The sequence below is a fragment of the Tasmannia lanceolata genome, unplaced genomic scaffold (genome assembly GCF_043159265.1).
Source record: "Tasmannia lanceolata isolate RefF3 unplaced genomic scaffold, GAP_Taslan_0.1 ptg000002l, whole genome shotgun sequence".
Classification (NCBI taxonomy): domain Eukaryota; kingdom Viridiplantae; phylum Streptophyta; class Magnoliopsida; order Canellales; family Winteraceae; genus Tasmannia; species Tasmannia lanceolata.
In genome coordinates this window covers 29,348,041-29,361,587 of record NW_027518679.1, presented here as the reverse complement: position 1 = coordinate 29,361,587, position 13,547 = coordinate 29,348,041, and the positions used below count along the sequence as shown (strand labels likewise).

The window sequence follows — 13,547 nt, the reverse complement described above, 5'->3', positions numbered from 1 at the left end:
AACATAGTAGTTTTTAGGTAATTGTCATATTTCTAAACCTCTTCTTTGTAGTTTTTTATGTAATTCTCATATAAAGCGACCCTTTTCGGTACTTTTTCCATAATTCTTCCAATTTACGGCACTCTTTCCATAATTTTCCTCTAAAACTTTTTAGTAGTAACTGCTAGCTTTTTCGGTACTTATTCCGGAAAAGTATTTCCTTGCACGTCTAAGAAGACAAATCTTTCAGCACATACAATTGCAAAGGAGGTGCAAGAAGTACCCTTCGGAGAAGGTGGCTAGTAAATACCTTTAAAAAACAGAAAAAGCAAAAATTTACTAAAAACACGGGTGACCAGCGGGTCGACCCAGCCCGTACGGGCCGGTGCAGGTCCAAGCTTAATGACCCGTAAAATTTTCCGGGTCATTTTTACCTAACCCGGGTCAAAGCCGGCCCGGCCGTTTGCCAGGTCTAACCCAACCCAAGACAAAACCGGACGCACGTTTTTTTGGACCGTCCAATTTTGATCGTAGGTCCCTAGTTCCCTCATTTTTCCATTTATCAGTCCTTCCAGTTCTCTTACTTGGGTTGAAACTTGAAAGATGTCTTTCGTTCTAAGCCCTTGTTCTACCTCGTTCGATGCTTCGAGAATTTCAGTCCATAAGAAACGAAACCCAAATGTTTATGGTAAGCTACTAACGAATTTTTTTTTTGTCTTCTGTTTTTACTCTTATACTTTGTAAATGGGCAGTACTACACTAATATCACATATCCGTTCTGGGTTAAGCCTCAATTCATGAACTTAAATCACAAATCCGTTCTGGGTTTTTTTCATAAATCCATTCTTGCCTTATTTCTGAATTTGAAAAGTCTATTAGAGATTCCAGTTTTGAGTAACGGTCGAGTTTTTGTTTTATTTTCCCTTTTTCTGTTCTTCAATTATGTATTCAATCAATTTTTTCTTCCTTGTATAGTTAATGAAATAAGAACAATTGAACAGCAGAAATCTTATTCGCCAATTTTTTTTTATTTATCAGTTTTCGGAAACCACACAAGGTTAGATAGAATTTAAAATGAAGACATCCGTAAAAAATCGGGGGTGGCACCAATATAGGAGAAAATGAGAGAGCACCGCTTAAGATGGTTTGGGCATACCCAACTTAAGCCTTTGGATGCTCCAGTGAGAAGAAGTGACTCGTGCCAAGTTGATGAGGGTAAAAAGATGAAGGGGCTGTTCGAAAACAACTTAGGTAGAAATAAATAGTGAGGAAAGACTTGATGGCTAGAACATGACGTTGGATAGGAGAGAATGGAAGAAAATGATCCGTGCAGATGAACCCAACTAGTGTCAGGATTAGACTTAGTCAATTTGAGCCGGGTAGATTCTTTCACCTTCTTCATTAAAATTTTCTGAAGGTTCATCAGCCGACCCCAACTAATTTGGGACAAAGGCTTAGCTGTGTTGAGTTCGGAAACATTTCTGAAACACTTTTTTGGGGAAACTAGTGTCCGAAACACATTGTAGGGGAAACTAGTTTCCCACCCACCCAAGGAGTTTCCGACTATTCAAACCACCAACATACCTTGCCACAAGTTGATCTTCACTTTCTTGAATGTCTTGTACTATTCTTAGGTGTAGTCCAACACATTTTTGGATTATTGGCGAAGGTTGTTGAATTATCATAGGTGAAACATGCTTATCATATGTCCTATAAGATGTTTTGATGTAAATTTAACATTCAGTGGAAACGATATAGGAAAATATTAGGAAAAACAAATAGAAATTAAGGCAAATACCCACTGATCAAAATTGTAATCCACGATGAAGAACTTGAAGAACATATATCACAGACAGACGTTTTTCAAGATGAACCATCAAACCCTAGAAAATGCTTCATGTTGTGCATATTTCTTGTATTTTGGCATTATATTGGACCCTAACGGACTAATGTGCGCAACGCACGCGCGGGTCGAGCTACACCCCGGAAGGAAGATTTGATTTTCAGTTTTCCGCTAAAGGGTATTTCGGTAATTTTCTTGATGCAGTGGCATTGACATATCATCAACATGTTAGGGTTACAGTTAGCGAGTTTTTCCTTTGTGTTTTCATGGCCAAGAGGAAGAGAGGCTTGTAATTCTAGACCGAAATAGTGAAAACTTTTCTCCCGTGGAAGTAGGCACACTGCCAAACCACATAAATTTTGTGTTTCTTGTGTGCTTGAGTTTCTTTGCATCGTTTCTTGTTATTTTACTTTACATCGTGTTTGATCATTGTTGGGAAGGTATTTCTCGGTTTTTTACACTTCACTAGAAGGAATTTCGTTCTCCTTTTAAAATATTGCATGCCTTAGTGAGTTTATTCATTTTCTTGTGTCTCAATAGTAGGTTGTAACCATGCCATATTGCCACATCTTAGAGGAACTTAGGAATCAGGCCACATCCATTTATGCTTTTTCTTTCACTAGTTGTATCAGCTTTATCTGTATACTGGAAGACAGCTTTTGTACAAATTATTCATTTTTTTACTGTATCTTGGAAGGGAAATTGAAAGTGCCTGACAAGATTCTCGATGGATCTACACTAAAGGATCTTACTCTTGGCCATGATGTTCCTACATTATCAGATATTAAGACAAGAAGCTGTCTCCAACTTAGAACCTTTGCAAGCACTATCACAGGTATTTGGTTACTTCATCAACACTCAGAAAAATGTTGATAAATTACAGAAGTTATTTTGATTATCAAATGTATTGGTTATGTTTTCGTGGTAGTTTAACTTTTGACTGCAACAATTTAGACTTCATGAGAAGACTGAATTGTTGTGTAATCTAGAAGAATGTATTCATAGTTTTACATCTAACTAATGCAGGGGACTAGGTGACCACTGACCACTACTTTGACTTTTCTGTCCAGCGTTTCAAGTAGAAGCTTGAAACCTTAGTGGCTGGACTTTTCTACGCTCGGGGTTGCCCTTGCTACAGAATCTAGCTCCTGCTTCCACCAGGCCGCCTCCTTCTCCTAGGACCAACTATTGCTATCATAAACAAATTCACTAAATAAGTTGGTTACATTTTATTAATGATGAACACACACACATATTTGAATTCTCTTATAGGGTACTGATATCTGGATGGCCATGTTTTGATAATGCGACGAACTCACCTTGTTTTACACTCCTCTAATTGGCTTACAACCATGCTTTGATAATGGACGAACTTACTTTGTTTTACACTCCTATAATTGGCTGCTGAGAGCTTTTTGGAAATTGTAATAACCTTTGACGGTTGGTTAAAATATGTAAAAACAAGGTGAGTTCGTCGCATAATCTAAACTTGGCCGTCCAGATATCGGCCTCCTTCTACTATTATTAAGAGATGTTCCTTACATGCTCCCACTTCTTGAGTGTTTTTTTACTGCTACTTCATCTATCCTGCATCTGTCTCTGCTCCCGTGCAGTACTGTAAAGGCTTGAGTCCTTGCTTCATAGCCTATAAGTAGGAAGTTTAACTTGCTTATTGCTTTTGAAACTCTCATGCTGAAATCTTACTGATGTTGGTTGACTCTGTATCTCTTATGATTTAAGAAAATGATGTAACATGAACTTGTTTACGATGGTTTTAGAATTATCTATAGAAAATTTTTGATGTTGCATACAAGCAAAAACTGGCAACATTGCAGAAGTCTTACATTTTGTCAAGTCATTAATGCCAATTTGATAAAACCCGGGCATTTCGGTTACATTTTTACTGGAAACAAGGGTCTTTTTTTTTGTTTTCATTTGAGAGATTGGGACATATTCACCAAATTGGAGAATCCAATCTATCTTAGGAATTCATTTTCCTGTTTGTTATTTGTAGCCATCTAACACAAATAAATTGTACTGGCCTATATTATCTCTTTTCTTTAAGGCTAATTTTGGTGCCTGGTGGCTTCAGTGGCAAGTTTGGTTGCAACAGATGCTGCAAAGGCGTTGCCCATTAAGGATGTCATGGTGAGCTCTTGTTGTTTCTATGCTTAACTCAAATTTCATATAGCTTGACTTGTGAATATTGTGCCATATGCATCTAGTTGATTCAAGGGGTTTAATTCTCTTATGGGTCAGGAAGATAGGAATCATCATTCATATGCTATTATAAATGTCTTCTTTAAAAGGCATTCATTTATCAAAACTATGATGATCATTTAATTTCAAAAAAGTAAAATAAAAAAACTACGATGACCATTTAAAAGGCAACTACCTGCGAAAACTTCCTAGTTGGATGGGAAGCTCCCTTTGGAAGCTAAATACTTCTTACCAGTGTTTCAAAATGCGGATGCGGGTCAAAACGTGGCCTAAGAAAATCTTAGTTGACTCAACATGATGCGGTCGAGTACTCAGTTGACACGGCTGAGTACTCGATTGACACAGTCATAACTCAGGAGAGTCAAAGGAGTTTTTATTGGCTTTGTAGGACAAAACATGGAAATGCAGCAACAAAACGCAGAATGCGGCCAATGTGAAAGGGAGTCGACTCGGAGGAATCCACGATGACATGATGGAGTTTTAAAACTATGCTTCTTACTTACCAAATTCAGGGGAAGCGTGCTTCCCACATGCTTCCTACATGTTTCCTCTTAATTAAGAATATGCTTTCTATTACGGTAATTTTTTTTCTAAACAAGTATTTTCTCTTTTTGATAATGCTGGGGGAGTGAATTTAAAAAAAGAGTGTGTATTTAGAAAAAGAATTTTTTTTTTCTCTTTTTTTTTTCTTGCTTATGCAAGTTCATTTTCTTTACTAACATTTTCATTCTTTTGATCTCAACTCTTCTTCGTTTTGATTAAATATGCTTAGTGATCTGCACTTGTTTATTTTATTATTATCGTATAATATGCTGCATGCAAGCTTTACTTAGTGTAAATAATCTTTGGAGCTCAAATTCTTTTGCTTTGAGTCAGGAAGGAGTGGTTGTACCTTCTTTGGCTGATATAAACATTGGAGATTGGTTTGGGGGCTTCTTATATACAGCTGGACAGCAGGCAAATGAAGCCGTTCAGGACCAGTTGTCAGCTCTTAGCATCACTAGGTTCAATGCTACATTCTGCGCCCTTCGTTCATATTTGTTAAAGTATAAAAGATTATTTAACATCATCTCCAACAGCTTAAGCTTTTGGAGTAATTGGTTGTTTCACATGGTATCTAAGCAAAGGTCCTGGGTTCAAAACTCTTTGATATTAAAAATCCACATGTAATGGCCAACCCAAGAGGGGGCCATATGTGCCATGTGTAGGCAAACCTGAAAAAGAGGGGCCGCATGTGAGGGGGAGTGTTAAAGTATAAAAGATTAAATAACAGCATCTTCAAGAGCTTAAGCTTTTGGAGTAATTAGTTGTTTCACCATATTGAATATTGGAAGAGTAAGAAGTAAGTAGTTCATTTGTATCCTGACACATGTTTGTTATCCCTACTGGTTTTTCTTTGATTTTTGCAGTTTAGCAGTTATTTTTGGTGCTGGGCTTGTGACTAGCCTCTCCCCTTGTACACTAAGTGTTTTGCCTCTGACTCTTGGCTACATTGGTATGATCAAAATAGTTTGATATTAAAAATGTGGCTTTGTGCTACTATATCCTGCCATTGGCTATCATGTGTTCTATATGTTTTTCATATGCGGGATTGATGCATCGTTGCTGTTGGAAATCATCCAGGAGCTTTTGGATCTGGAAAAAGCCGTGCCGAGGTAACAATTTTTTCCAGACACAATTTCCATAAATTTTGGTTCCTTATAACATTACCTTGGCCGTGAATTGGAGAATCTCTCCATTGCTGTTAAAAGGTGGAAGTCATCCATGAGGCATGCAGATTTTATTCAGAGTATTAAACTTTTCTATTTTATTATTTAGCTCAAGAAAAAGAAAAGGAATGAGTTGAAAATCCTGAAAGAATCTGTTGGCTAATCGTCGACTAAGCAAACTATTTAAAAGTCAGCCTAGATTTCCATTGGCTCGCATCATTTTCTCATTTTTTTCAGGCATGGGACCCAATATCTACTCGAGTCATCGTGATTAAACCATTCTATTCATTATTTTATGTGGCTTATTTTTTAGGGAAAAATACAGATACACCCCCTCACTTTGTGACATTTTCAACGATAACCTTGACTTTTCAAAGTCATCAACGACACCCTCTGACTTTTCACCGTCCATGAAGTAGACCTCTTGACTTTTCACCCTATAGTTCAAAATTCATCGAAAACACCCCCTGACAATTTCTTCGTTCCCGTCCATCCTGTCACGTAACAAGCATTATTGAAAAGTAAGGGGGTATCGTTGATGACTTCGAAAAGTCAGGGTTATCGTTGAAAATGTCAGAAAGTTGAGGGGGTGTATCTGTATTTTCCCCTTTTTTTAATGGTACATTAGTCAGTTCAGGAAGTCCCCAAGCCTGATAACAATGGGACTAGAGCTCGTAACCTCCACTCATAAAAAGTGGCACTCTCTATCACTCGAACACCAAGAGTATTGCCATTGTTGTATTAGTTATTAAACAGCAATTCCACATAACTAAATATAGTTTAACCTTTCTTATTCTGGCTACAAATATCCTCCCATGTATTCTCTGTTTACGTCATTTATGCATTTTTTTTGTTTGTCTTTTCTTAGATTGTTCGGGATTCACTTGCTTTCTCATTGGGACTGGCGACAACATTAGCGATCCTAGGCATTGCTGCTTCATTTGCTGGAAAGGCGTATGGACAGATAGGACAGGGCCTTCCTTTGGCTGCTTCTGGCTTGGCAGTTGTTATGGGTTTGAATCTTTTGGAGGTAATTCTACTCCTGAGATTATCACCAATAAATTCCTTGTTGAGTACCAAGGGGTAAGTTGCTTAGTAGAAATTTCCAAAACTTTTGGATATTGCTGAATTTTCAATTGCGTGTTTGGAATAGTTGAAAGAGAAAAATTGTAGATCAATGAGTTGCGGACTTGCGGTAGTAGAGGAATATTGTTTTGCAATTGATTCCAAATCCACTGTACAAGTTGGTTGGTTTTAGGGAATTATTCGTCGATCTCCTAGTATTATCATACTTTGGTGTCTTACATGGGCCCACCCCCTACTGCTAAACAGTGTTTAGTTCTATTTTTGAAGCCTGCAATGTACTCTTAATATAGTTATTCACATTTTAGTTATTACGAAAGTCATTATATTGATTGATCATGTATTTTAGATCCACTCATAGGGTGGTTGCCTTCCCTTTCTGTTACAGCCCGTTGCTGTGTGTGAAAATCAATTGTTACTGCTTTGGTATGGTGCATAGAATCACTTTCTATTGGAATTATAAAAATTTATAGTTTATAACTTGGCGACAGGGCTAAAAGTTGAAAGCTTCATATGGTCTTTCTATCCATCTTCATAAACATGTCTATTCAAATCTTGGTATAAATTAATTTAACAGATGGACCTGAAGGTGACTTTCTGAATCAATGGGTGGATCGTAAAATCATGCTGATTTTAATGGGCTAATACAGGTCACAAACCTCCTTAGCAGTTACTCTCCCACTTACCATATTGAGAGAAATAAAAATATCAGCTAGTTATCATTAATGTATTTGCTGCCCACAATTATTATATTTAATACCAAATGCATGTTTAAAGGTTAAAGTACTAAATGCCTTTTCTCCTGGTTATTGTCAAAACAGTGACACGATTTAATGATATATCCTGCTGACAAGTTGACTTTATCTTGTTTTCTCCTTATTTCGCTACATTTCTCTATTTCATCAATACACCATGACTATAGTTCGATAGCAAATATAGGAGTATTTCAATGAGCCAAGTCTCACCTTTATCCGAAAAATCAATCATGTGTATGTTATAAGCAACTTATCATGCATAGGATATTCATTAGTCATTTAACAACAATCAATAATACCATCTTACATAGTTTTGACTTGAGCCAGTTTATTTTGTAGATGTGATCACAAAATAACCTTAGTCCATTTTAAGCATGATTTACAATCTGACTGTATTAAGATTTGGAGCAAGTTGTGAAGCGAAGTTGTGTTACTTTATTTAGGCAATGTGGTCAATGGACCCATGTGCCTTTTATATTTCTTCCTCCATAGATTGTATATTTTGTCCTTCAATCTGTTTTAAGTTTTACATTCTCTCTTCCATAAACGAAATTGTGTTACAATGTAATTTTCTCATTGTGATATCCCTTTTTGCAGATAATTGAATTGCAACTTCCCTCATTTTTCAATAACTTTGATCCCCGTGGTGCTGCAGCTAACTTCCCTTCAAGTAATTTGGTTTTACCTTCATAAAAATTGTTTCCCTATATGGCCGTATACATAGTTGAACAATCTATCATATATGTTTTTTTGTTCTAGTTATTACATCTTTCTCAATTCACTCTTATGTTGACATTTTAGTTTCTAAAATTTTGGTTTTCAGGTGTTCAAGCATATTTGGCTGGGCTTACATTTGCTTTAGCTGCCTCGCCTTGCAGTACACCTGTGCTCGCTACTCTGCTTGCATATGTGGCTGCATCCAAGGTACTCATATCGGAATGACTATAAATACATTGCTGATATCAAATTTTTTTCATCGGCATGAGAATACATTCGAAGTTCTTTAAAGATTGGTAAAATATCTAAGCATCCTTTTGAAAATTAATAAATGGAGAATTTTGTCATTGGCTTTGTTTCTATTAGAAGTGCGATGTACAAGTCCTTTCTCAAATTTGAATATATATATATGAGGAATAAGATTGTACGCTCGACCGTACCTAAAGTTAGGTACGGTAGAGTGCCAAATCACATGGGTCCCCCATTTTTGGTGGGCATCTAAACCATTCATTTGCAAGGCCTCATCATAGATAGGGTGCATACCAAAAATCAGCACCATTGAATCATCCTAACCCCTCCAAAACTGGAGGCCAAAATGGGCAGATTTGTGGACAAACACTGTCTGTCCATTTTGGCCTCCACAAATGGATGGGTTAGGATCATCCTATGGAGCTGATTTTTGGTATGCACCCTATCTATGATGGGGCCTTGCAAATGAATAGTTTAGATGCTCACCAAAAATGTGGGACCCATGTGATTTGGCACTCTACCGTACCTAACTTTAGGTACGGTCGAGCGTACAATCCTTTTCCTCTATATATTACAGAATAAAATGAAAAGAAAAAGGAAAAAAAAAATTGTATAGGTACATTCATGTTTCAAATCTGTATCTGTTTTAAATAGAAGAAAACGCTTCTATTTCTGGATTTTCTCTTTTCAGCTTATTAGGTACTGTAGTTGGTGACTTCCTTCTATATCATAATGTTTGATATAAAGATTTACAGATTTACACGCGTGCAAGGACTTCGATGTTAGAATCTATTATTAAATTTGTGGGGATTGGTATCTCTGTCCTCTGTCCAATCTCATCGACCCGTATAACGTATTCATATGAGGGGTTCCTGTCAATCTTATTTCAATCCCTTTTTGTAGCATCTCAGTATTTGGGTCTCATATATGGTGAGAGACAAACCAAAGTGTGTCTAGGGAATGGTGGGCAGCAGCAATCCTGCAAGACACATAATGATTTTTCCAGTAAAATTACTCAGAATAATTAGCACGGGTACTGAATGGTCCATTTTTGGACCCACAGGAATGTTTTGTAGCACAAAAAATAAAAAGACCTCATAGATATGACTACCAATTAGAATTGCAATTAATCTTTATCTGTAAATACTCTTTTCCTTTTGGTAGGGATCTCCTAGTACTTTGCCTCAATGACCTTTCTTTCCAGAGTTTGCGGTTGATACAGTGATTTGGTCTCACCTCTAGTGTCTGACTTTCAAGCCTGCAGTTAGGCTGAAAATTTTGGCAGCATGTATATAATTTTCAAAAATGAATGAATGATATTTTTCGATGTCACATAGGGTCACATTTTATCATGGAGCACCATTGAATGAAACTCCAAAGAAGATGGATGCATGCCTATGTGAAGTTTAGTGTGAGACCGTGTCAAATTGTAGTTGTAGCTTCATGAAATTTCTGGGAAGAATTAGAATTTATCATTGCAAATCATTTAAGTGTAAAAATTTAGGCCTTCATTAGAAAAAAAATGAAGAATGTGAGAAGTATGTGGCAACTAAGAAACTGTACCAAACCATTAAAATAAAAAAGAAACTGTACCAAAAAATTAGTGATTCTCAAGTTTCATCATTTTATTGGTATTCCAGTGATTTAACCATGCACTTATCTGCTATAAACATACAGTTTTACAATGAAAGTAAATGTACCTGATGAGAAAACCAGTTATATTATTTTGTAGGAAATTGATTTCCAACATAACCTTCTGTGCCTAGTAAAAGAATTAAAAAAAGTAATGCTTATCTCTTCATGAAGTGTTGACACTGGATAAAGTCCTCCAATTTCTGGAAACTGCAGCTACAAAATGAATTTAAAATACTTAAAAGATATTCATCCAGTTTAAAGAATTGTCAGTAGCCTGCTTTTTTGAATGAGAAAGAATGAAAAAGTTGCTGATATGTTTGGGATAGGTATGTTGCTGATAAAAGTTGCTCACAGAAGAAATCTTTTTGCACTAAGCCTTTTGTGAGATGGAGATAGAACTGCTAATAACTTAATATCAATCTAAGGGAAACATTCAGATGGTGTTGATACTGACAAATATGACATAGTTTGAAGTTAGTAATACTGTAATAGCATATGAATAGAATAAAACTGGCATGTTGATAGAAGTTTGAAGTTTAATACTGTAATAGTATATGAATAGAATAAAATCGGCTTGTTGATAGAAGTTCGAAGTTAGTCATCATCTCCCTTAATCCTGGCTTAACCCAGTCCTCTTGAGACCACCATAAAAATTCCAAAATGTGATTTTTCCTCCGCTTCATTTTTTAATATTTCTTTGTGAAAAAGAAACGTAAAGGAATCTAACAAGTGTATAAAGACATGTCTATAATATATAAGGAGCAACTAGAGTACTTCGACTTTTACTCTGCCACAGATGATCTCAGGTACTTTGTGCAACAAATTTCTTCTCATTCCCTTGGTTTACAAACTGTATTTAGTTTCATTTATCCATTTATTCTTATTTTGTCTGTCATTCCTTTCTCTCGCATCCACAAATTGGAGCATTGCTAAATTTGAATTCATGGGTTTCTCTACGCCTGCCTTATCGGCCTGGTCATGAGGCATATGGCAGCTTATATCATGAGAAGGTGTTAACTGTTTTTAAGTTTCCAATGGCATTGCACTTGTCTATTTTCTTTTTCTTCTTCTTTTTTGGTAGGTAAGCTGGGATTGAACCCCAACATCTAGGTCAAAGAACAAAGCCTTGACCATTGAGCTTGAGGCTCAATCCCAACTTGTCTAGTTTCTTGCTGGATTGATTGAGCTAATTTGTGTAGCTTGCTTTTCTCAAAAATAAAAAATAAAAAATTGTGTATCTTGCTTACAATCGAGAAGTGTGCACTCTTCATAACAGGATCCAATTGTAGGGGGTAGCTTACTTTTGACATACACAACTGGTTACATAGCCCCTCTTCTCCTTGCAGCATCCTTTGCTGGTGCATTGCAGGTATTCAGTTAATTTCATAAATTTCATTGCATTTTTCTCGTAGTGAGGACGCTGGGTCCTTTTTGTGATTACCTTATGCTAGTATGTTGTGCTGGAGTTGTTATAGACGCTCAGTTGAAAACCCATTTTAGTGGTAAAAAACTATTGGCTTTGCTCTGTAGATATCCTGCAGATTGAACTGGATATCTTTTCGTTATACTTTATCTATACTTTTTGAAAAGTGGTGCAATAAAATATGAAATAAATTTCCATGCAGAGCATATTTCTTGCTAACTGATTGAAAATTGTATCATGTGCAGAGCTTGCTTTCTTTCCGCAAGTTTTCAGCGTGGATAAACCCAACAAGGTTTGATTTTACAAGCCAATATGTTGAGTTCATAGAAAAAGCACTGTATTCCTTCTGTTCATAAAAACCAATAGGTTTTGCTTATTAAATTAAGTCGGAAAAAGTCATTTAATTGTTTACTCAAATCAACACTTGTTAAGGGGCTATAGATGACTCAATTCTACGCACATTAGATATCAAATATGCTACCCAATTTCTAACTCACATTCATTTTATAGCGGCCCATATACATCAAACATTTCACTGAGAAATCATAAGATATTACCAGCAATCTGGTCTAGTTTTCATACTGGGTTGGTGACCAGCCTCCATTCTGCATGGTTTTCGAACTGTCTTTAATTGTTTTTGTCTCGTCGATTCCCCGAGTTTTTCACTGTCATGCATGTTCTAAACAAACTTTTCTTTTAAAAGACAAATGTCTTTGACGCTATGTTTGGCTTTGGTAAACATGAAAAAATATTCCACGGAATATTTGTGGACATGTGTGAGATATGGACAAGAGAGGGTAGGAGTAAGGAGAGAATGAAAAGCACCTAAGAACCAAGAAAACAAAAAACGAAATTTGAATAGGTGTTTTTTCACTATATTTTTGGGATTTTGATGCTCTCTTCTTACCCCCTCTCCCAATTCTCTGCCCTCTCTCACACAATTAGGCCTACAATATTTTTTGGGAAACCCTTTAAATACTGCACGACAAGATGCTTCGCGGATCTTTATCAAACATTGGAGCGCTGAAATCATTCCCCCCCCCCACCCTCCTTTTTATTTTTTGAAAAGGAAAGGGAGAAATCCCGCGACCGAGATGGTTGGAGATAAGGGTTAGGCAGACAAATATTCCATGAAATAAGTTTTTTATAGTTGCCAAACATGGCCCAAGTCTTTTAACATGGCTAAATTATCTTTGTTTCTTGAATTTCTTAGTTTGTGCTGTCTTTGCAAGCTCACTCTTAGCTCTGATTGTTTTTGCAGTGGTGCACTGCTACTTGGGGGAGGCGTATATACTCTGTTGGATAGGCTGTTTCCTGCATCATCAATGGTAATGTAGCCTTTAAAAATGCGACAAACGATAATAAGGTTTTATGTATATAGTCACCCATAGTTTGCACTATTTGTAAAAAAAACCACCTCAAGTATCCATATTTGTAAAGAGATGCCTATTATCTCGGCATAATTTGTAAAGTACCATCTGCTGAATACAGAAAAAAATGAATAACTGCTTAAAAATGGAACAAATAATAATGAGGGTTTTATGTATATAGGCACCCGTAGTTAGCCATATTTGTAAAAAACCACCTCAAGTATCCATATTTGTAAATCGATGCCTATTATTTCTACATAAATTGTAAAGAGCCATCTTTTGTGCACAACCTAGCTAGAGTAAAGACTAGCAAACTAATGGTTTTATATGGTGTGTGGCCGTAGAGTCCAGTATTTTTTAAATAGTACTGTACGACCCACTTCACCTTCTTCACCAAAATTTTCAAAAGGATTTATTAGCTGAGTCCTGACCCCAACTCAAAGGCTTAGTTGAGTTGAGTAGTGTAACACCCACTTCATGGGATGATTCAAACCGATCATTTGTTGGGTTACAGCAAGAGGTTGCACCCCAAAAATCATTTCCACAGGATGGTCCTAACCCTCG

General features: G+C 36.5%; 1 protein-coding gene across 2 annotated transcripts; it reads left to right on the top strand.

Annotated features, from left to right (window-relative positions):
• The first annotated feature begins 512 nt into the window (after positions 1-512).
• CCDA (cytochrome c biogenesis protein family) lies at positions 513-13,159 on the top strand. 2 transcript variants are annotated; one of them, XM_077367972.1, is made up of 12 exons: positions 513-667; positions 2,520-2,657; positions 3,915-3,970; positions 4,919-5,046; positions 5,452-5,537; positions 5,666-5,697; positions 6,620-6,781; positions 8,187-8,259; positions 8,413-8,513; positions 11,467-11,559; positions 11,859-11,905; positions 12,875-13,159. In XM_077367972.1, exons 1-12 carry the CDS (start codon positions 583-585, stop codon positions 12,948-12,950), a joined length of 1,077 nt encoding a protein of 358 aa, XP_077224087.1. In that variant the 5' UTR covers positions 513-582; the 3' UTR covers positions 12,951-13,159. The 2 variants fall into 2 exon arrangements, with proteins under 2 accessions (XP_077224087.1, XP_077224150.1); XM_077368035.1 differs by lacking the exon at positions 11,467-11,559.
• The last annotated feature ends 388 nt before the right edge of the window (positions 13,160-13,547 follow it).